The 26203-nt window shown below is 31.4% G+C and overlaps 1 protein-coding gene across 1 annotated transcript in view; it reads right to left on the reverse strand.

Moving 5' to 3' along the window:
- The window catches only part of LOC143247245 (low-density lipoprotein receptor-related protein 2-like), a 116441-nt gene that overhangs the window by 16897 nt on the left and 73341 nt on the right, over nt 1–26203 (reverse strand). Inside the window, 24 exon segments of the mRNA XM_076494962.1 lie at nt 239–397; nt 2855–2994; nt 3347–3601; nt 4100–4225; nt 5772–5894; nt 6942–7061; nt 8798–9037; nt 9471–9697; nt 10062–10238; nt 11434–11562; nt 12164–12422; nt 13058–13567; nt 14148–14420; nt 16159–16382; nt 17843–18131; nt 18513–18629; nt 19176–19301; nt 19540–19668; nt 20304–20414; nt 20805–20926; nt 22690–22857; nt 23689–23926; nt 24411–24566; nt 25621–25758. Coding sequence (XP_076351077.1) covers nt 239–397; nt 2855–2994; nt 3347–3601; nt 4100–4225; nt 5772–5894; nt 6942–7061; nt 8798–9037; nt 9471–9697; nt 10062–10238; nt 11434–11562; nt 12164–12422; nt 13058–13567; nt 14148–14420; nt 16159–16382; nt 17843–18131; nt 18513–18629; nt 19176–19301; nt 19540–19668; nt 20304–20414; nt 20805–20926; nt 22690–22857; nt 23689–23926; nt 24411–24566; nt 25621–25758 — 4556 coding nt within the window.

A 26203-nucleotide genomic window follows, 5' to 3' on the forward strand; every position in this document is an offset into this window, starting at 1 on the left:
TTGTTGCAATTATGTTAGTTTTAAGTTCTTTTATATTTCTGACAATGAATAAAGCATAAGTATTGGAGATACTGTGGTGATAAAGAAATTGAAACCAAGACTGAGCTCTAGTTCATCAGCAGTAGAAATTTTTATGAAAATTTACATCTGGTAATATTTTAAAAAATTGCCCATTATAAAGATTAGTTACTACTTATTAATCTAAAATGCATATGATATTTAAAACACAATTACTTACAGTGTTGTTACATTCAAAATAGAAACTGTGACAGTAATGACCTCCTGGATAACGTGTTGGACAATTCTGCTCATCAGAACCATCATGACAGTCCTTGTTACCATCACACACAAGTTTGGAAGACATACAGTGACCACTCTGACATCTAAATTGATCTTCCTGGCAAAAACAAAAATAACTACAAAATATTGTTAAAAAAATTCACATTTCCTCTTCATGAAAAACTATGATATACACTTACCAAGACCTTCAAAAACCTAAAGTTTACAATATGTCATTCTAACCACTCCTGGCAACTCTAAAGCAACAATATTACTACCATATACACAAACTTAAAGTTAAAACTAATTCATTATGTTGATCTTTCTACAACATACATGCTAAGATAGTATAGACAGTGTCATCTAATATACTTTACAATAATGTACACAGTGAAGGATGAAGAAAAGAACTGTTATCACTAGATTAACACATGTAGGATGGATGGCAAAAAATATTTGTTGCACATGATAATTTTAATTACAACTGAAAAGTAAGTTATGGAAAACAAGAAAGACATCAGCTAAACCTTAACATATGATAGATATGGTTACAATTAATATGGTAAGGTATTAAAAACAAGACAGACATCAGCTGAGGTTGTGCATGTGATAGATATAGTTATAATTAAAATAAATTATAAGTACCCAAACGTTGTAAGAAAGTTATTAAAATTACCAGATAATCAGCTATGGTTAAACACAAACACAGTAAAGTTGAACACAAACACACATTCTTAGCATTAGGTTTAATAACTCATAGTTCCTCTTAAAGAAAAAGAAATGAATAGGTGTTCTTATTATAGTTTACAATAATTCACACAATAAAGATCTCTGATAATTTCTTTCTGTTCTGTGCTGAAGACACCATGACAAGAAGACACAAATTTAAGACTTAGAAAGTACAAGCAAGGTTCTGGTTAAAGTGGTTTTATTTTTCTGACATGGTGATTAGTTTATGGAATGCCAGTAGTTTACAAGTATATATATGGAATTATAATTTCCTGAAAACATACAGAAAAGACTGGTTTAAGTTTTTACTTCTTGTCAAGGGTGAAAGTAAAGAGATAGTTTTGAAGAACAAGCTATCCACTGTTTTTGTATATACATGTATATATGCATACATGCGATTGTGTATAACAAATCTCAGCAATTTCTTTATAAAAGGTCAAACAGATTTAAATTAGTACTTTTAAATTTACCAGAATATCAAAGCATTCGTTTGGTTTTTGATCAAATGCACCATTCTACATGGATGCTAAATAACCCTACTTTTAATAATGTTTGCTTATAAATCTGAAAAATTAATTTTAAGGTGAAATAAATGCATGTTTACAGTAGTTTTTTTATAATGTATAGAAATATCTAAGTATGATAAGTTTAAACTACAGTTCAAAGTTAAAAATATATCTGAACTAACTGCTGTGTTAAAATTAAAATACAGAGTATATGTTAGGTAATATCACACAAATAGAATGTGACCAATGTCGATAATATCTTCCTTGGCTGTTCGAATTTAGAAAATGTATTGCAAGCACTTACTTGTACCTAAATTTAGGCACATAATAAACATTTTAACATTTAAAATTAAATTATTACTGTTCATGTAGTGGTTGATATAATCTTAGAAAGGTTTTCATCTTGTATAGATATTATTGGTATATGATAGTCAACCCATTTATAATTTTAAAATCATAAATAATGGATCATTCTGCATGAGACAGAATTTATATTCCAGGTTTGATCATAAGCATAAAACAACCAATCATAAAATTGTTTCCATCTTATTTATACTGTAAGTGTTTTCCTCATACATCAAACTTGAGATCATTTTTACTGTGAGATTTATTACAAAAGTCCTGTCAAGGGGGGATGACACCTATTAATAACTAATATGGAAGTCTATAATACCAAGCCAGAGAAGATTTGGTTTAAATCATATATTTTCAGTGTAGTTTGTTGAAAACAGTTTTGTTTTTTAAAGTTGCACTCCAAGGGGTTTGTGCCCCAAGGGGTGAACTGAAGCACTGTGTTAAAAGCCAGCCTAACTCAAATATTTCTATACTAGTTTTATTTACAATTCAGTCAAAATATACATCAGGTTGGTTGGCTAATTTTTATAAGAAATGTGCATTAGTTAGAACTTGAGGAAAACATCTAAACCTATTACAGAATGGATCATTTGGTGTCTCACATCCAGTAAACATAGACTTTGTGTAAAAAAGTTTATTTTTAACAAATTTATATTGCTAGATTTCTTTAAGATTAGATAATATAATAAACAGTGCATACACTTTGTGTAAATTATGTGCAACATAGAGAGTTCAGTTTCATTCTCTATTGCCACTTTTGAAACAAATCACATACACTTGTCACACTGGTGAGTAAACTCATGAAATAAAATTTATTTCAGCTTTCACACACTGATATTTTGAAACATTAGACCAAATTTAAAGTAATTTATATAATAATAATAGTAGCTTAGTCAAAAAACATGAACAGAGCAAAGAAAAGAACACGAGAAAAAACATGTTGATACTACATCAATATAACCAGACCAAACTTGTTTAATTCCTACCTTACACTGGTAATTCAGACAATCTTTCTCATCACTCCCATCATCACAGTCATCATCATGATTACATCGCCAAATTGATGGAATACACTTTTTGTCCTCACACCGAAATTCATTTTCTGAACATTCACGATAGAGATTTTCTTTTCAAAGATAAAATACAAAGGGCTTTTAGATATCTATACAAAACCTGTACAAAGATTGGACTTCATAAGATGTTTTACAAAGTGGATATGGTATGTAAAAAATCAAATAATATACATATAAAACATCATTTTAAGAATCCATAAATGAAATTAAAAGGATACTTCAACTATTAATTATTGAATAAACTGTCATCAATTTCTCACTAATAATATTTCTAGCAAATGTCGTGTTAACTACGACTGGACAGTTGGGTATATCAGCATGCATGTATGATATTATACAATAATTCTGAAGCTCTCATTCCATGGATGTCTTTCTCAAAAGAGAAAAACTTTGAGTACAACTGACCACACATAGTTGTATCTTCATCTGAGTTATCTCCACAGTCATCTTCAAAATCACAGCGCCATCTAATGGGAATACATTTGTTGTTCTTGCATTTAAAATCATCCATCTCGAGACACTTAGGGCAATAATCAAGATTTGTCTCATCTGAATTGTCTTGACAGTCATTTTTTCCGTCACAAAAAAGCCAGGTGGGAATGCACCGATAGTTGTTATGTGCTGGACACTTCTGCCAACCAGACAGGCAGTTGCGATTTCCTACAACATAAAAAGAAGGATAAAAACTTCAGGTTATATACACATACAAAATACAAGGAAGGATATAAACAATGAATGGAACAAACCATTGAAAGACTTTAAATAAGTGAAGCTAGTTCAACAAATCTGTGCGTCCTCTTCTGTATCAGGTTATCTTCCGGTAGGAAAACTGGTCAACAATGCCTTTGTGACCCCAGAACTTTGACTTCCTTTAAGTACACAGATGGTCAAAAGTTTATAACTTCAAGTGATCATGTTATTTCAGTAACCTCTGCTCACAATAATGTGTTCCTGTATAACTTTATAAATATAATCCCAAATGACCAAAACCATTGCTACAAAAAGTTACTAATGTCTTCATTGTCTTTAAAAGTATTTAAACCTTTCAACTTTTATTTGTCATAAGAACCATAAAATTCAGTACAGTACTCTATAAATTAGCTTGGATTACATCTTATATCAAGTAAAATAGAGCTGTACTATATCTTTAATGCTTACTGCATAGATAAGCTGGCTCGTCAGAATCGTCGCCACAATCATCATCTAAGTCACAGTACCACAGTTTTGGTATGCACTTCCCACTGTTACACTGAAACTGGATTTCTGAATTGCACTCTCGATGATCTATAAATAAAACAATTACCAGAATCAGAGCTCATCACAAAACTTCCTCTGTACCAAAATAAAGACTTCTTGCATTACAGGATTGTTTGTTTGTTGAATTTCTGACAAAACTACTTAAAGGCCATCTGTCAAGCCATGAAAAAGTTTGAAGTGAGATACTACAGGGAAGGCAAACTCATCTACATCACTAACTGTCAACTTGTGGGCTACTTTTTTACCAGTAAATACTGAGATTGACTGTCACATTATTACAACCCTGAAATTAAATAGACTTGCATGCTGGTAGAGGAAAATTAGCCCATGGCCTGCAAGTTGCAAATAAAGTGCCCTAACTACATGTTAAAGGATCTACTTTTCATAAACCACAAAAATTGTGATTTTAATTCACATTTCCACTTTATCTATCTTAATAACAGACACACAGTACACTTTTCAAGCACACTACCCAGATGTTTTCAACTAACTTAATACATAATACCGCATAACTACGAACTAACCATTTCAATGTGACATAAAGTGAACCAAGTATTACTGTAAACATTCTTTAGTTAACACTGAAAAACAGATCATATTGCAGAACCATCATACAGATGAAAGATTATAATTTTTCTTACATATATATGTAAGGGTAATACAGTGATTAAACACACGATTATCGAGACTATAACTGTGTTCCAAAATGCACTATTTTGTTCTGTTTACTTGTTGACAAGTGCAAGGCTACATAATGGGTTACACTGCACAATAATTGTTTTGAAAAGTTTTGCTTCCTGGAAAGCTTTTGCTGACTGTGACAGGTACCTGGTGGGTATGCACAAATATAGTTTTGGTTTTGCTTCATCATGAAGGAACTCTGCAAAATAGACAGTTAATTGTTTACCGTCAATAACGTATTTAATTGCATTTATGTTTCTAATACACTATTAAGTTCAACATAATTAAGTGTTTTGCTCCTGATTTTCGTTTGTATTCAATGTCCAGTGCATCACGTTCCAGTGTCCAACAGTAATCAGCAAGCATTGACGGATTCCAGTTGCCCTAACATCGTTTTTCCATTGTAGCAATGTCCTGCTGAAACTGAAGATTTTGATGAAATAGTATGTGATGGGCAAATTTGGATGTGATTTTCGTGATCAGCAACCAAAAATCTATAAGGAACATCCAACAGTGTTCAAAAAGCAAAAACTTTGTTGTGCAGTGTTATCTGTGCTATGCCCACAACTTTGTAGTGTTGTGAGCACTCAGACATATTGTTTATATAAAAACAGTCTCTAAGGCAGTTTCTATTAAATTAATATTTTTAATTACAAAATTTTCAAAACATACTGCACCATTCACATGGAAATTCTAAATTATTAAAGACAGTCATGTCGATTTCAAAGAAAGAGGTTAAATGCTTACAGTAAAGTCTACATGTTATGGTTTACACTTCATTTTATTTTATATATAGAACTCTGAAAAATGTCTTTCAAACCAACATCCTTTTGTTAATGAAATTGTATGGCATAAGTCAGGTCATATTATCAGCAAAAGTATCTATACTTACCACACACGGCAGGATCTTCATCTGATCTGTCGGAGCAATCGTTTTCTCCGTCACACTGCCAAGACTGGGGAATACACCAACCAGTGTCGTTACACTTGAAGCTGTGTTCCCCACAAGGAAGATCTGGTTAAAGAAAGAGAAACTAAAGACAGGTTTAACTGGTTCATAATTCATATTTCCATAACACTGGAAACACTCTTACTAGCAACTAAAAAAATCTGTAGCCATCCAAAACATGTCTGAAACACAAATAATAATTGACTAGTTTAATTGTGTCACACAATAAAGGGGAGTAAATACATGTATTCATAGGACACGTTATATACTCACCACAAGTTAAACATACATATACATAGGACATGTTAGATACTCACCACAAGTTAAACATACATATACATAGGACATGTTAGATACTCACCACAGGTTAAAACATGTATATACATAGGACACATTACATACTCACCACAAGTTAAAATATGTATATACATAGGACACATTATGTACTCACCACAAGTTAAAACATATATATACATAGGACACATTACATATTCACCACAAGTTAAAATATGTATATACATAGGACACATTATGTACTCACCACAAGTTAAAACATATATATACATAGGACACATTATGTACTCACCACAAGTTAAAATATGTATATACATAGGACACATTATGTACTCACCACAAGTTAAAACATATATATACATAGGACACATTACGTACTCACCACAAGTTAAAATATGTATATACATAGGACACATTATGTACTCACCACAAGTTAAATCATGTATATACATAGGACACATTAGATACTCACCACAAGTTGAATCATGTATATACATAGGACACATTATGTACTCACCACAAGTTAAATCATGTATATACATAGGACACATTATGTACTTACCACAAGTTAAAACATACATATACATAGGACACTTTATACACTCACCACAAGTTAAAACATATATATACATAGGACATGTTATGTACTCACCACAAGTTAAAACATGTATACACATAGGACATATTATGTACTCACCACAATATATACATAGGACACTTTATACACTCACCACAGGTAAAAACATGTATATTAATAGGACACTATATACTCACCACAAGTTAAAACTTGTATATACATTGGACACTTTATATACTCACCACAATACCTTTCATCTGAATTATCGCCACAGTCATTATTTCCATCACAAACTTCAAGATTGGAGATACAAGTCTCATTGTCATTACACTGATATTGTCCTACTTTACAATGAAATGGGGCTGAAACAGTAAAAACAGTGACAGAATGGCATGACCATATGTAGTACTAAAATCTGGACTTTTTATAAAATTGTGTTTTGTAGTTCTAGTGTGCCTAATGGAGGATCATATATTATATTTAGGGTACAAATACAAAAATACAGGTAGTATTAGTATTAGCCCACGACCATGTTACAGTAGTTCTAGCGTGTCTAATGGAGGATTATATATTATATACTCAGGTTAAATATACAAAAATGATCTAGACTGTTATTCTATTTGATAACAATAAACCACAAGTAAAGCAACAATATTCATTTTCAGAAAGAACATTAAAATAAAGTTAGCCATTGGTAAATTAATTAGAAAAACATTTTGTACTTTATAACGGCCTGACGAGGTCCATCAGTAAATTTATAGTAATGGTGCCGTCACTGTTTTCTTGTCAATGTTGTGATACTTCGGTTCGTATGTAATATTCAGTAGAAAGTAGTGTGTGTACGCACAGTGTATTTGACCAAGTATGTAACTACCATTGAACATGCAACCTGTGAAGTTCCCCGAAAATTTTGTTTCAAACAGATGAAAGTAAATATTGGTATTTTCAAACTCAATAGCACTTAAAGCATCACATGGAATAAACAAGATCTCGTATTGTGTGATATAAAGTGTCTCTAAGATTCAGGTGTAGTTTTCTACAATTTTAAACCACATAACAGAATTTACTGTTGCTTTTATAATGTACATGCAGATGAACATGGAGAAAGTTTCTACTGATGCACATTCTGAAACACTAATCTCTAGGTTGTATCTGAGGCAGCACAAGAAAACTCTTCAAATTCAATGTCCTGAGTCTATGACTTTAAGTTTACAAAGTCAGAATTCTAAAAACTAATCAACTGATAACTCCACATATAAATCATTTTAACACCATATAATATAAGGAAACAGAGATCACAACAAAATTACAACACAATATTTGAAAACTGACTTTACTTTTTTGTCAGTACAAACAAACTATAAAACAGTCATTGAATATTACTTCATGCTGCTCACTCTCCCACAGGAAGGGGATTAAGACATCTCTGAAACTACTAAGTTTTATTACCATTCAAAGACAAATTTCCTTTAGTAGTTATGAATAGTTTTAGAGTAGAGCACATTTTAGTGGCAACAGGATATGAAACCTCACACTGAAAACTTTAATCATGGGCAGACATAAAGAGACTGCAAAACAAAAACTCAGCCATTATTCAGGCATGTGCAAATCTAAAGAAAACTGACCTGGGGTTTGAGCTACATATACTCTCTGTTACATTACCTTTTGAAAGCACAGTGGCCTATCCAAACTTGTGCAATGATATCTGATGAAAGTTATAATACATAAAGTGAGACTGATGTTTTCTGTTGTTTGTTGAAACTGCTTCAGTGGGCAAAGTAAATGTACTAAATATAATTCAGAGATGTAAATATTTTAATGAACGTAAGACAAGTTGAAACTGGTTGGATGTATAAACTACACCTTTTTATCAATAACAGTTCAACAAAGGCAGGTTTTGTATACTATTTACACCTTATACCCAGTTTATGTATACATATTATCCACTAACAACTTCTACTTACCTCAGAGGACAAGAATATTCACATACATCTCATCTTAAACAGTGAATGCATAGCTTTCATTATTTACACACAGAATGTCTTATTGGAGGATAATTTTGAGTAATAAACACAGCAGAATTAATGCAAACACTTACGGCAATCCTTCTCATCCGATGCATCACTACAGTCACTTTTACCATCACAACGCCACAGTATGGGAATACACCTATCGTCAATACCGCTACAGCGATGTTGACCACTAGTACAGTTGGCTATACAAGTTACATTATCAAGAAGAATAAACTGATCGGGACAGGCACAGGTCCAGCCACCACCAGGTGAAAGTAGACACAAGTGGCTGCATTTTCCATTATCATTTTCACAAGGGTTGGGATCTATATCATACACAGATGTAAAAACTTCGTTTATTAAAAGACATGTTGTGTTTACAGACACGAGAGTAAAATAAGTCAGAGAATATTTTAAAATTTCACTCACAATGTAATCAGCAACTTATTTTTCTTTTAACTTGTTTAGAGATAATACAAAATTGTATTTGTACATGGGTTTTTCCTTGTTGGATAATATTAACAGACAAAAATAGGAATAGAAGATGATGGTTGGAACAACAGGAACAAATTATCTTATAAGATGTGTTAGACACTCCAAGAAAAGCTAAATAAAGGATAACAACAGCATTTCTACCAGAAAACTGTTTGACTATTCCACAAATGTATGTTAACAATTCTAGACTACTAAATGATAAAAGCAATGCAATGAAGCCAAAACAATGTTTCAGAATTTATTTACACAAAAAGAGATACTTACAAGGTAATTGTCTCAATGGATGATAAATACAAACATCATAAGGTCGATGTGTAGTATTCCTTAAGATTTGAATATTCTCTCCAGTGAACTTGTGGGCTTTGTAAAGTCCTTTTATGTTCCAGTCAGTCCAGTACAAGAAGTCATCAAATACTGATAGAGCAAAAACATTTGGTACTATTCTTCCCTGAAGAACGGTGTTCCGATGTTCACCATTCATATCAGAAAATCTAGATATTATTACACAAACTCATAATGTAGGTTTACAAGTATCATAAAAGTAATTTTAAAAAAATGTTACCAACTCATTGTCCTACTAGTTATATTGTTATTTAAGTTATCATTTTGCAAGAAACAATCCCACGTATTATAATAGAACTTATAAAGTTTATTTCCATGAATAGTTAACATTCAGTTAGTTTCAAAAGACAAATACATAAGGAGTTAATCACAACTTCTTACCAATTACACAAAATATCTTAATCTAAAAAGTAACTTTACATACTTAGATACTATAACCAATAATGGATTTTCACATTCATCTTGCAAGAGAAACAAGTAACTTTAGTAATTATGATACAAGTTTGTACTTACTCAATATAATCTAAGTGGGCATCAGCCCAAAAAAGTTTATTACTGAAGTAATCTACTGTGAGAGCACTTGGCCAGACAAGTTTGTCTTTGAAAGTTAACAGCCGGGAGAAGTTTGACCCATCCAGTCCAATTCGCCCAATGAAAGGATAATGACCCCAATCTGTCATATACAGGTACCTAGACCAGTTAACTTTTCAGTTAGAGAAAAATCTGTGATAAATCTGAATATCAAACTCTTTGGGTTTTTTATTTCACTATAAACTACATTTTTTGCCTTGTTCAACATGTTGAAGATAGTTATTATAAAACTTTAGTTCTAATTTTACCAGTAATATTTAACTACATAAAAAAACTAAAACAAAATAAGGTATTAAAAATACTTTTTTTTATATAGTTAACTGTGTAGTTCTATTTGGTAAGTAAATGTCATCAAATTTCACTTCTATCTTCAGTTCAATCTTCAATTATTACCACAAGAGAACTTGTTAAAAAAAAACAATAAATATATTATTCTGTAATTAAAAACATATGACAACTTCTTGAAATCAGTAAAGATGGTTCCACCAGTGAGACATTGGTAAATCTACTGACTAATAATGTTAAAATCTGGAGTTCAATTCCCTGCAATGAACAGTGAACATAGCAGATATCCCAGTGTATCTTTGGTCTAAAACAAACAAACACACTACAGACAGTGATATTTTGCATACTAATTGACATTTATCATTCCTTTACAGTTGCTGAGCAGCAAGAGAATTTTTATTATTATAAAGCTTTCCACAAACATGGTAGTTCAATGTGAAATTATACTTAAACAGGTTATTTCCATGTTTATTTTAGCCCCTGATATTTAAAAAAAAATAATTAGAAATTACAATCAAAAGGAAACAATATATCTTTTATTTAAATAATGTTTTCCCACTTAATTTTCAACTACAAAAAAACTGATTTATAATCTTAAGACAATGCTTCTCATGAATGACACCAGGGGCAGTGATGTTTACTATTAGTGTTACATATCAGTTCAGGTTAAGTAGTCACCACACAGAATCAACTACAAAAGTTGTAACATCTTCAAAACGAGAACTAAAACTCGAGTGCTTTGAATTAGTTGACTATTCTTCTTCAGGAATCCTGTTACATATCACATCATATGGTAAGGTTATATGTCATTCATTTATACATAACTTTATCCCTTTTTTTAGACACCAAACATTCAATTACAAGCAAATAATACAGCTATAACATTCTGAGTAAAGCTATGCATTTAGGGCATAACAATGAACTGAATGGAAAAATAAATAAATTAAGAAACTAAACTCAAATTTTGTTACAATAATAGTAAAAATGCAAGCAATACTGGTTGCCATACCCAATGCCTGGATGAACAGCTAAGGCCTGTGGGTTGGAGAAGCCTTTTCCAAGTAATGTTTTTCTACTGGTTCCATCAAGTTCAGCAACAGAAAGTTGTTTAGATATCCTATCTAACCAGTAGATTTTTCTGCAGCATTAAAAAAAGGATAAAAGAAATTAGTTTTGTCTACAAATCAGACATTCTTGTAAGTGGAAACACTGGTGTATATATTATTTGGTGTATTCTCTGCTGATATTTACTTTCTACAAAATTAATTCTGTGATTGTCATGAGTTGCACGACTATTAAAAACCATTAAAGTACCTGTAATCAAATTATATATATACACACACAACCTTGAAAGCTGAATTAACTTTTGACCTTTAATACTAAGTCAACATCATATACTGAATGCATAGTTATGTCTTTCAAGATAATAACAATGAATAAAAATCTCAAAATAGGCCTAAAGTAATGATTCTTTCAAATCACAGATCAGACATTTTATGTGCTGGCATAAAATTTATCTATCTCTACAATGCCACGTATCTCAGGACATTTTGAAAAAAATATAGATTAGAAGGACTACTTTGATAATATCAAAATTAAAATTATAAGACTTTATTAGATTCACTTGGCAGCCTGACAGTTCCCGACATTCATGAGACTTAATTCTAAAGGGCTTGATGTTTGATATCATTAAAGTTATGAATCCATGGCCATCATAAGTTCCTTATTTGTGTTCTTACCTTCCAATCCAGTCCACACTGAGACCTTCCAAACCATGGACATCGTGATGGATGATTGTCTCCTCATTTGTTCCATTAATAAACATTCTTCTAATTGTTTCTGTTCCTACATCACAAAAGTATAACCTTTCATCCCGATAGTCAAAATCAAGGGCTACCACGTTGCGTAAATTCATTTTGATGAGGTTATAATGAGAGCCATCTATGCTCATGTTGTGGAGGTAATAACGATTACTAAAGATAATCCATGGAAAAATATCTAGTAGAAAGATAAGTGAAACAGAATAAGTGATTAACTGAGAAATATTTACAAAGCATTATCAAAAAAGCCAAACTTATCTTCAAAATAACCATTTTCTCTATACAAGAGGAATTCTTGAAAGATGCTAGTATTCAACCTTAGTTTCAGTACAGTCAGTAAGCTGACTGTAGGTTTTCTGATTTTATTGCTTCATTAAGAATGCAGACCTCATGGACTACTGGACAGAGATAGGTTCTTTAATCATTTTTATCTTTTTGGAAAAAATGAATCTTTGGTAACTTATTCTAGTGTCATTCATAACTACAAAATTATTTTTTCTTTGGAACATCCTAAAACTAGTCTTGGGTGTTATTACTTTCTCTAATTGTTTCACATTATTTCTCCATGAAATAATTGTATTTTTCCTTATTTTATTTATAGTATTAAGAATTATTAACAAATATTATGTGGAGTACAGTAATTCCTTTTATCTTCAAAGAGATAGCAGATTAGTTTCAGTCTAAGGAGTAAAAGGTTTATCCTTAATTTACCACAAATTTATAGAAACTTGCTTCTACATATGAAACTTTAAAGATAAGGTTTCAAATGTATTATTACTTTTATTACTCTAGATTTCAGTTACATCAGCTTACCATCTTTACGTTTACACGTGAAAGAGTCCATTTCTCGTTCATAATAAGTCTCATTACACTTGCAGTAGTGAGACCCTGGCGTGTTGAGACAATACTGGGAACAACCACCCCAATTCTTGGTACACTCATCAATGTCTTGGCAAGCTTTTCCATCTTCCATCAGCTGGTAGCCTTCATTACATACACAGTAGAATCCAGTAAGGGTATTTACACATTTGTGTTCACATTGATTTGATTCAACACTTGCACATTCATCTACATAACAGTGAGGAGGTTCATCCGACCCATCATCACAGTCTTCTTGCTTGTTGCACACCAATTCGTAGTCAATACACTTTCTGCTATTACAAAGGAACTGAGCTCCATTACAAGTAGGTTGTTCTGTAGCGCACTCTTCAGCCAACTCGTCGCTGCCATCTCCACAATCATCTTCACCATCACAGTGGTAAAACTTAAACACACACTTACCATTATGACAGGGGAATTCACCAGATGAGCATGTAGGATAAGCTGCCAATGATTGACAGAAATATTGTTAATTAAGTACATTAAAATTATTTTCACTTAGAAAAACCTTTATTATAAGTTTTTATCTGTAGATGTGTCTTACTGCAAATAAAGAACCTTTTTTCAAGAAATATTCATGTTACATACACTGATAACTTGTGTGGTATTAAGAAAAAAAAATTGTTTTTATTTATTTTCTAAATTAAGCCATATATACTTTTCCTTTAAGTCAAGCTTCATTTACATTCTTTAAAATAATTTTGAATATTATTATTACTAGTTTCATACTTTTGCACTGTTTGGATAGAGTATGGATTTAAAACCAACCTAAATCTCCTAAACTGAACAAACCTCACAACATAGTACTTGGATTACAGTTGTACATATCCTGACAGAAAAGGTACACAACCTATCAATTAATGAATTTTAGTCATTAAGGAATGTAATTTTATATAAAGCTGACTTATGACATTTACATTTTGTCAGTGTCTCATAGAGAATTACCTTCATTAACTTACATGGCAATTTTTACAGTTCTATTTTATCAAAATATAACCAAGTTAAAACAATTACTAAAACATACTACAGTTTTTGGGTTCATCAGATGCATCCCCACAATCATTGTCATGGTCACAAACCCAGTCGTTACTGATACACCGATAATTATTGCATTGGAACTGGTAAACATCACAAGGTTCAGGGGCAGGACAAGTATGTAGTGAAGTACTTTCATCAGCTCCATCAACACAATCAGGTTCTCCATCACAAATCCATTGTTTTAAAATACAAGTAGCAAGCCCCCATTGTTTATTCTGAGTACAGGTAAATTCTTTCTCAGGGTCACACTCTCGAGTATCTGAAATAAACAGTATTTGTAATGTGTATCATTTCTTCACATACAAGAACACAAGAAGATATTATTTACAAAAGTCTATGTAACCTTACTCTGTTGTTAAATGCTTCTATTATTAATCAACAAAATATTATACTAAACTCTATTTATTTTGCCATTAACATTAAGCATGTTTAGGACATGATTGAAATAATACCAACCAGCTTTTTTTCAATCATTTTAAAGACTGTGCAGAAAAAGATGTCACAAATAAACATGAAGCAATGATAGACAAGGGCTAGGCAGATCTGATAACTTTGGTTCATGTTTGCTTATAGCTGGACATGCAACGAACCATTAAGACAAGGCCTATATCAGAATTGTAAAGAATGCTTGACTGCTTCTTAGTGGCCTGTATATCATTAGATTAAGTTTGTTATCTATAAAAAACAAAATTATTTTATTACTAAACATGAACAGTTTTGGAAATAATTATAGAAACAGTAAATATAATGGGTATGAATTGCAAACATTAGGAAATTGCTTTCTTCTGTTCTATGCTAGAGTATAGTAAAATGTTTATAACTTACACTGTGATTGGCTGTCCTTCAGCTAATCAAACATTGTCACACAAGCATAATGCCTATAAAAGCATACAAATGACATACAACATTATACAAATAGTTGGTTGGTCTGTAGTTAAGGACATAGCTAAACATTTGGGTATCAGTGTTGTGCCCACCACGAATATTGAAACCTAGGTTTAGTATAGAAGTCCACAGTATTAGAGCCACTGCAGGCTGTAGGAATATAACTTTTGGCTGGTGAAGATTTTAGTACTTATATGATAAACTGAGTTGGTAAAATAATCATTTGAGTTGGAAAGACAAAAACTCTTCAAAAGAGATTTCATGTAAGTTGGGGTATGCTCTGTACCTGATAAACAATAATGTATATCTTGCCAGTGACCTAGCTGTAAATATTGGTATGAATGTTACCTATAGAACAGTGAGGTACATATTACTATGAAGTAGCTTTATCTGATTTGTAGTTAATCAAAACAATCCTCTTAGGAGACACCAAAAGGTTTTGACATCAGACTTCAAATGACAGGAAGAACAAAACTTGATGAGCATGCCATTTACAACAATCTATGGTAATTTGTTTTTTAACATAAGAAAATGGTATCACAGTGAACATAGGTAGAGTGAGGACCACTACAGGCAAGGACTACAAGCCCTGTCACTGATGCTAGATATTTACACTAAACTACCAACTATTGAAGACATACATACAAATTCTTATCTGTCATGTCATTCCCATAAGGAAAAAGACCTGTTTGACAGGAATACATCTTCCAGCAATACAGTAATCCAAACAATTCAACAAATGTGACAAGATAATAAGGGGGGTACAGAATGCTCAGAAAAATGGTTTTAGAACTGGGGTGAAATGGTAAACAACCAACTTGACTCAACTGGAGGAAGCAATACTAAACATTTGAAAGAATATTCCACAACCATACACTAATAAACAAATGGTTAAACAAAATTATATAGATTGCTCTGTTTAAATGAAATACAATGCATTATCAAATTGTATATCTTACTCACTTTTCTTTTGCATTTTCATAATATTGCATCATAGTAATGATAAACCAACAATTTATTTGTAATTAATCCTCAGTGTTTGTTACCTGTGTACCTCAATAATTATTTCAAAGAGTGGACATCACAGAGACAAACAATAAATATCATCTTACCACACTGATGACGCTCATCCTCATCTGAGTTATCAAGGCAGTCATTATTACCATCACAGATATATATATTTGGGATGCAGTTTCCATTATCGCACAAAAACAATTCCCCAAAACAAGTTTTTGTTTCACTTTTACAATATTCAGAAGGTTCATCTTCACCATCTCCACAATCGTTGTGACCATCACAGAACCAAGTGGAAGGGATACATTTATGGTTGATACATCTGTGGATGGTAAATAAATGATGTTTTTTGTATTCAAAGATGAGATAAACCTTGAGGTTTTGTATTCCTTAAAAATGATAGTCATACTTTATATGTAAATAAATAGTGGAAAATTCAAGCCAGAAGATAGAAATTCTTTAGAGTTGTTCCTCTTTGTAAAGATGAGTGATTATTAAAAAACATCAGAATTTCCCCAGAAAAGTTTCAGGTGAGTATGTTGAAAGAAATGACCTATTACCAAGCACTGAAACTTTAATAATTTTAGTATTTCCTGTATATATAACTTCAGGGTTTTTTTTTCTTAAGATTACTAAACTTTATGCATCTACTGTGTATTAGTATAGTAGATCTGTTACCTATGGTATTGTGATGATAGGTTAGAAAGGCATGTTTTTTCCATTAAAGAGTAAGAATGAATGGCTTAATCTAGATTATTGTGTTTGAAAGTGGCAACTGTAGAGTTGGGACAATGGCACTTGCTCGCATACAGATCTAGAGTCCACCATGCTCATTTGACATCACAGATACCATGTTTATAAACAAATTAAACAACTTATCATTTGTCTCAGACTTAACTTTAAAATATGCAGTAATAACACAGACATTCACACAACTACAGAAATACTAGTAACTAGTTAATAAACATTGTGTATTATTTATATTTAAATGAGAAATAATACCAATGCATTATCGATGACAAGAAACCCACTTGAAATAAAAATGTATCTTAGAATAGCTGGTATGCATAATAACACTTTTATTGATAAGCAGAGAACGTTTTGACCTTCCTAGATCAACCAGGTTAACCTGAAGATGACCTAGGAAGGTCAAAACATTGTTTAACCTTATCGATAAAAGTCTTAATACCTATACCAGCCATTCTGGGATACAATACCAATACATATTGCAAATATTTATTTTTGTGAATAAGGTACTTTTATACAATCTTATAATGTTCCTGGATTATTTACACACAAATTTTATCCTTATAATGCACCATCAAATTTACTTTACCTGGACCTAATTCACTTGCATATTTTTTGTGACAAGGATTTCTTTGTTATAGGTTTAATGAATATATGTTCTTCTTACAACTTCATTTTCAAACCCTCTGTAGAGCACAGTTATAAGTTTGATGAATATAACTCCACAACATATATACATAACACTTGAATAAATATATTTCTGTATTAATGTAGTACCTTGTGATATAATCAGGAAACTAATTACTAACTGAGATATTTAATTTCTCAAGTTCATTTTATTTACTAACTTTCAGTTTTTTTATGTCACATTGTTACTGACTGATACTTTCAATAACCCACTACTCATGAATAATTTTGTGTATTTGTTTATTCTTGTTTCTTTGTTGTAATACATAAACCCTAATTTTTAGTGTTACAAACTCTCATGTTTTTCATTTGTTGAAATATTTTTTATAAATTCATGAACTTACAAACCTAAAACTATAGGCAGGACATGCTATTTGAGAGCAGAGAAATAAGTTTTCATCAGAATTGTCTCCACAGTCATTGTCTCCATCACATAACCAAAACCGTTCAACACAGATGTTAGTTGCTTCACACTTTATGTAGTCTTCAGGACACGTTCTGTTGTTTGGACAATTAGCATGGCTTTCATCAGATGCTGAGCCATCTCTACAGTCGTCTATACCATTACATACTTGAGAATTGGAAATACAACGAAAGTTGAAACAGGTAAACTCACCCTCTGAACAAGGTGGATACTCTAAAAACAGGAATATTTCACATACAAATTAAAATCTATCATATTCAACATAAGCAATGCTCTATAACAATGGTTCTCAACGTGGGCCATGCTCTATAATATAATTACTTAAGAAATAAATGACACTGAAGACAAATGGCACTCTACAATTCGCAAAGTTGAAACATGTGTAAAGGGTGAGTTCATAGTTGTCCATTTAAACATGAAACTGTTTTCTCAGTATGTAAAAATATTTCAAGATTTCTAGCATAGTTATACTCTTATGCATTACCTAAACACAGAACTACAAAAGAGGAAATACATACAAACTAAGTATGATATTTCATCTCCTTCTTGTAACTTTTGAAACAAAGTACTAGAAATGGAAGTAAAACAATATACCACAGTCTCGTTCATCTGAGTTATCTTTACAGTCCTTTTCATGATCACAGAGCCAGGCTTTCCAGATACACTGGCCACTTCCACAACGATATTCCTGTGGGCTGCATGTGCGGTATGCTATGATAAAAGAACGAGAAAAACATTAGGTAGTTACAAGTTTATCATTTCCTAATTATTTACTGAAGTAAAATAATTCGAAATAAAAATCAAGTCTCTAGATGGTCTACACAAACATTTAAACCTAAAAGACGGTTCTTTGAAGAATACCTTCTTGTTTTCCCCGACATTAACGTAGATTACTTGATAGGTAAAAAAAGTGTTTACTACCATATGACAAGAAAAATAAAAATGATATCTATCCTTCTTTAGCTAGTGTTTAAGAACAGAATTCATGATGAGTATGCTGGATTGAATGACAAATGGAAAACAATAAAACACAAACATAGAGAACAATGCTTTTAAAGCCTTCTGTCTTCAGGATCAAAGCTCAGATATTTACATTATCCGTGTAATACCTCTTCATTGGATATGTTTACAGAATGAAGACATGCATTATTAATCATTTTCACTAATTTCACTAATTATACATTAATTTAATAGATGATAAATTAATATCTAATTCTTAACATCCATTGTAACAATAATTTTACCAGCAGAACTTACAACAAAAATTATCATCCTCATCTGTGTTGTCACCACAGTCATCAACACCATCACACACCCATTGTCTTGAAAGGCAGTTTCCATTGGCACAGGCAAACTGTGATTCATTGCAGCTCACACTGAGTTCTACATATTAAAAAATACAAGTGTTCACCAAATATTTATCAGTTTTTCATTACAGAAAATACTGCATGCTTAGTTATCTAAGAGGAAATTTCATTTATCTATACCTGTTTTACCAAGCTTGCATCATACAGGTCAAATGACCTTGCAAGAAGAAAACTTACAAAATTATGAAATACATAGACAATGTTTCTTCGTGTAGATAAACAAAATGTTCACTGTCCTGAAGATAAGCACTTACCCACACACATAAGCCCATCATTAGCAACTCTGTAGGTGTCGTTGCATAAACATTCCACTTTACCATTCGGAGCTTGATGACAGGAGTGGGCACAGCCTCCATTATTTAGGCTGCAAGCATTCTTTTTACCTAATAAAAGTTATGTAAGTCACACAGATATCTTTTACTTATTTAGTAAAAACCTAGTTATAATTGTAGATTCACATCTAAGAAATATTCCAACCAGTTGTGTACACATTAGAGGTTTATTAGCTTGATTACTAATGACATCAATTACATCATTATTGTTATATATAAAATAATCAGTTAAAAAAAATTACAATTAAATCAATTAATGTCATAAAAATCATTAATGAATAAAATAATTCTGGTTCTGATTATTCTTATTCTCACTGTTCATATTACCATTATGATTTCTCATTATCATTTGTCATTAGTTCAAGGTTGTAAAACTTATTTGATTAGTGTCAGAGCTCACAAAACTAATCAAATAATTGAAATTAGTGTTTCTTGTAACTACTGTTTTTGGTTATTTTAAGTATTTAAGAGTCATGTAAGGTTAGTCACGAGTTGATTAATAACCCAATGATTAAGTGATTATCAGCTGTAGCATAGATATTTAAATATCAGAAACTCACATTAATTACACTTTTTTACTTAGTAGCTTCAGAAATATATTTAAATCTTTGATGTAACATTACACAGATGTATTGTTCTCTGTTTCTTGTAGTTGTTAATACGTGTTATAAAATATTTTTCCTTACATTTCTGCCTGTCTGGAGCAAATATGTGAATGTCTCGTGGAGACTCCTTGAGTCCTCTGACCATCTCTATTAGCCCGCTTCCGGTATGTTTGTCAGCCCTATAAATTCCTTCTAAAGAAAATAATTTGGGAGAATTTTTGCAAATACTTTATATCTCAAATATGAAAAATGTAAGTATTATAGCAGATGAGAAAGTTCAACAATTTGTGTTCTTAACTCAACATAAGAAATGCAATGAACAACAAATAATAATGAAGAAAACAACCAATGCAGGTTTTAATGTTTGTATATAGTTTCAGTGAAACATAAATAGTACCAAACTGTTTTTATTGTGCTTAGTTAACTCAAGAGCAGTACAATAGATGAAACTTACAAACACACTTATTGTAAAAGTATAAACAATGTTTTTATTGTACTTACTTAACTCAAGATCTGTCCAATAGATGAAACCTACAAACACACATATTGTAAAAGTACAAACATTGTTTTTATTTTACTTACTTAACTGAAGATCTGTCCAATAGATGAAATCTCCAAACACAGTTATTGCAAAAGGATAAACAGTAGCAAACACCAATATTTCTCTGTTTGTTCCATCCATGTCTGATCTTTCTATTTTCTTTCTGTAGTTTTTGTAAAGGAGTAAAATATGATAAGTGTAATAAATAAAGTAGATTTACAAGAAATATAAAAACATTCAAGATTACATTCTATAAAGTTTTGTACCTCCAGAAAGTCTGATAATATAGCTTCTGTATAGTTACTTTTAAATCATATAATAATTAGAAAAAAAAACCTTAAGAAATTTATAAACAATATATATATATTCTCTGCATTTAAATGCCTCACTTTTTACATCAAAGCACTTCATAAATGGTGAATTTTGTATTAATGCATAATTCAAATGATTATTGATAGATGTACAGGTGGTGGACAAAAAAAGGTGATCCCTTTAAAAGTGTTGTTAATTTGTTATATCTTTTATTAGATAACAGAAAAATGTGTAAAACTATGTTTTCAGAATGCACTCAAGGAGATCTGTTCAAATATGATTACAAATCCTACTTTTAACACTGGCTTTTGTGAATACCTGAACTTTCCATTATTTTAGTTACACTTTCTCATATAAAGTGTTGTGTACCTTCTGTAGTTTCTTAGATCTTGTTATTACAATTAGCTTACAAAATGATCAAACAAGTTTCTCTGCAGTTGTGGAGTCATTAAAAGATATCTTACAAATAAGTGAATTGATGCTATGGAATGGCCAGATCAGTCAACTGGTATTAGTCAAATTGAAAATTTATGGGCTGAGTTAAACCAATTTATGAGAGATCGCAAACCAAACATGAAATATGAACTTTTTGAAGTACTCGAAGGATGGCAGTCAGTCACACAGGAATATCTGTACAAACTTATTGAAAGCATGTCACGTCGATGTGAAGCAGTATCCAGGGAATGTCCACTAAATATTAACTTGTGAAATTGGTTTGTGTTATTTTGAATTTCATTTTTATGTTCGATCATTGCAGAGTAACTTGTTTGATCATTTTGTAAGCTAATTGTAATAAGAAGATCTAAGAAACTACAACAGGTGTACAATATTTGTTATGAGAAAATGTAATAAAAATCATGAAAGTTCAGATCGTAACTGAAGCAAGTGTTTGTTTTTGAATTTTGCACAAAGCTACTCAAGGGCTATCTGTGCTAGCTGTCCCTAATTTAACAGTGTAAGACTAGAGGGAAGGCAGATAGTCATCACTACCCACCGCTAACTCTTGGGCTACTCTTTTACCAAATAGTGGGATTGACCATAACATTATAATGCCCCCACAGCCAAAAAAGCAATCATGTTTGGCGCGACGGGGATGCGAACCTGCGACCCTCAGATTACGACTCGCACGCCTTAACACGCTTGGCCATGCCGGGCCACTAAAGCAAGTGTTAAAATTAGAATTTGAGACCATATTTGATTAGATCTCATTAAATGCATTTTAAAAACATATAGTTTTACACATTCTTCTGTTACCTAATGAAAGAGAGAACACATTAACAACATTCTGAAATGGACCACTTTTTTTTCTGTCTACCCCCCTGTAAATTTTCTGGACTGAGGTGGATTGTTGAGGAGACACAATACTTAATCCATTGGGTAAAATATTTTGGACTAATCAGAAGTGAGGTAAGCACTTAATATAATTCAAGCTAATGATAATACTGATAAAATATGTGTATTTCTGAGAACTGTTTGTGCTTCAAACTTCCTAGACTCCTGTCTATCACTAATATATGTATAGATAATTAGAAACACAGGTGGATACAATGACTAGAAAAACAGGTGGATACAATGATTAGAAATACAGGTAGATATAATGATGTTTTACCATACCTTCGAACATCCGTCCAATAGAGATTTTGAGCTTCATAATCAATGGTAAGACCATTCGGTTGGATCAGTTCATCTTCTACAATAGCTTGTTTCATGTTTCCTGCCATTGTAGCTCGATAGATTTTCCCACTTACACTATTGTAGCCCCAATCAGTGTAGTACATATAACTGTTAAAAAAACCTCAATATTATTCAGGTAGCTAAGAGATTTCCCGAGTCAATAATTATTACTCTGCAAATTTATACAGAAACCTAAATACAATTAATGACAAACTGAGAGGCGTTCAATTTGATTAAACATATTAAATGATACAATGCCTAAACAAGATAGAGGGAGCAAGTGTGCTTTGTTGCACCTAATGACCTCCTGATGAAATACTCAAAAGCCAACAGAAAGTCAGTTTAAATGCCTGTTCCATTTTAAGAACATCCTATACACAGAGCTTCTTTACATCAGAGAAACTTTATGGTAGAAAAGAATTTGAAACATCATACAAAATATACACTAGTGTCAAACTTAGAACATAAAAAAAAAATTTTTTAGATGCTTTTTTCCAAATGTTGACATTCTTAGGTAGCATTAAAGGTAGAATCTTTGAATCAAATTGATTTACATTGAACTTTTTAACATGTATTTATTTTTAGCTAATATATATAATTCTTTCCAAGTAATAAGATATAAAAACTTCTGTGTACCCAAAAACATGTGCAATGCGAGTAAATGCACCCAACACTATGTTTTATTTACTGCTCCCTCGTATCTGCTCATTGCTAATGCTTAGAACTAAATTTTAATGTACACTCCTTTTAATTAAGATAGATTAAAGAGCAAATGTATACAAAGGACTCTTCAAAATAAAAGACAGCAAGTTTATAGTTTGATAAGCAACACAGTATGAATACTCAAACAACTTATTGTAAAAATTATGATTACATATTCCTGAGATGTCAGTGTTTTACCACAACCATTTAAATTTCAACAAGTATACAATGAAATACCCTTCACAAGGATCTAAAGCAATTGCTCTAGGATGTTCAGCAAGCATTATCATAACGAGCTGTGAGCCATCCAAATTCATGGCATAAATACTATGATTGTGCAAGTCAATCCAGTAGAGTTTTTTGCTTGTCCAGTCAAAAGCCACTCCTAAAGGATTAATGCCTTTGTCTAGTACTATGTGAATATTATTTAGATCATCCATGTCAACCCAGGAGAGTCTGCCATCTGGTTGAACCTCTGCAGTAGGAAAGGTTGCCAATAAATATGAGAAACAATATAATTAAAACAGTTCAAAGATACCAATAACAGTGCAAATGACAACAACAAAGGACACTAGAATATCTGTAAAAAATAATATAACAATACAGATGTACTGATTAATAATGACAGCACACAAATGTTACTGGTGATAGACCAAATTTTGTCAGAATTCTTTATTGAGAAAAATATTTATTGGAATTATGCATCACATCTTCTGAATACTGTGAAAGCATTTAAATTAGTTAGCAATATACAACTGAAAGAAATAGATACAATGTCAATAAAAAGGCTATTTCATTAAAGTATTCTTAGCTTTTCATCATTGTTAGCACTAGATATTCCATCACTGTAAACACTATTTCTTTGGTCATAATTTAATTTTGTTTTATTAGTTTTTTCGTGTAATGTTTTAGACAAAAACAGCTGAGAAAAAAACACAACAACATAAACACGATCTTACGTGTAAAGTACAAGCAGTTTTCTTCATAGTCAAGGTCTAAGCCCATAACATTAGTGAGGTTAGTTACGGGAAAAAATGGAACACTTGTCACTGTAGGATCAAGATGTAAGCTTCGGATCTCTTGTTTTATTGAGAATACCATGTACTCTTTCATATCTAGCATTATGAAAAATTATAACAGTGAATATTTCTTAATGGCAAAAATATCAGGTTTTTTTTTTTAATTCATGAAATAAAGAATTCTACACTTCAAATAAGTATATATATATCTTAAATACTATAAAGGACAAAAAACATTTTATAGGTGTTACAACATTCTTTATGTAAAACCAAAATGTTGTAGGATTCAAACATGCAATTCTGTATGTTTGTAGTTTCTAATGTCTCCTCTTCTGTAGAAATAAATTATACATACTGAGTAATAATTTAAATTTCAAATGGCTACTAAACCTTAATGGATACCATTGGTATTACAGTATTCACAATCCAAATAATGAATCAATGCATTATAAGCTTCAGTGGAATGACATTACTTAGTCCTAGTTAGTCTGGTACATTATTATAGTAATTAATGAGTTAATTTTCAGTTGTAATCAGAAGATAATGATAACCACAGCAGGGTAACAATTAGTTTAAAGTTTAAGTAAACTTACAACAAGGTAACAACCAATATAAAGTTTAACTAAACTTACAACAGGGTATCAACCAATATAAAGATTAACTAAACATACAACAGGATAACAACCAATATAAAGATTAACTAAACATACAACAGGATAACAACCAATATAAAGATTAACTAAACATACAACAGGATAACAAGCAATGTAAAGTTTAACTAAACTTACAACAATATTACAACCAATGCAAAGTTTAAGTAAATTTACAACAATGTAACAACCAATGTAAAGTTTAACTAAAGTTACAACACAATAACAACCAATATAAGGAGTAAATACATTTACAACAAAATAAAATATTTCTATAAACTCTATTCTTATAGTTATTTGTTTGTCAAATAGAAAGAGTTGTGACCTTAAGAGCCTAGAAAGTTCTAATTCGATATCATCCTGTGGCAAAAATACATTTAATGTCAATTTACAATAACACAGAAACAGAAATGAAAAGAATAAACAGAGTTACTAATGTTGTACATGAATTAAAACCAAAATTAAACCTAGAACTATAAACAACATAGAAAATAATGCACCTTCACAAGACTGGTTGTCAACAGCCAGAGATCCAACAGCACAAACACATTTCCTGTTCATTGCTTTAGTTCCTTCTGGCATAGCAAAACACAACTGTTCACAGATTCTATTTTTTTCTCTGAAACAAAGGTTCTGGCCTGGAAGACAATTACTTACTGTCATAAAACTGTTTCTGAAACTATTTCCTGAAGTACTAGTAAAAAAGTCAGTAAAAAAGTATAGTAAATAGTTATAACATGACTCTGTTATATATAGAAAGTTTTCTACGAATAAAACACAGTGTTATAAAAAGTAAAAGTTAACAACTTAGATGCAGGATAAATAACAGCATTTGAATCTATACAAACATTTCTTACACAGAAAAACTGTCCATGTGATTCAGCGAGAATTTAGTTACATATACAAAAAAATACTAAATTGTTTCTTCTCATACACCTACTTAATTTAAGAAAAACACAAAAACAGCAAAGAAAAACCTGACTTTAAAGTTTAGCTGAATTTGTTTGTGAGAAATCAAATTCTAATTTTATTTTGTTATGGGTTTGTTCACCATTCATTTCTCATTCTTACCAACAATTAATT

This window comes from Tachypleus tridentatus, chromosome 3, assembly GCF_004210375.1.
Source record: "Tachypleus tridentatus isolate NWPU-2018 chromosome 3, ASM421037v1, whole genome shotgun sequence".
Taxonomy (NCBI): Eukaryota; Metazoa; Arthropoda; class Merostomata; order Xiphosura; family Limulidae; genus Tachypleus; species Tachypleus tridentatus.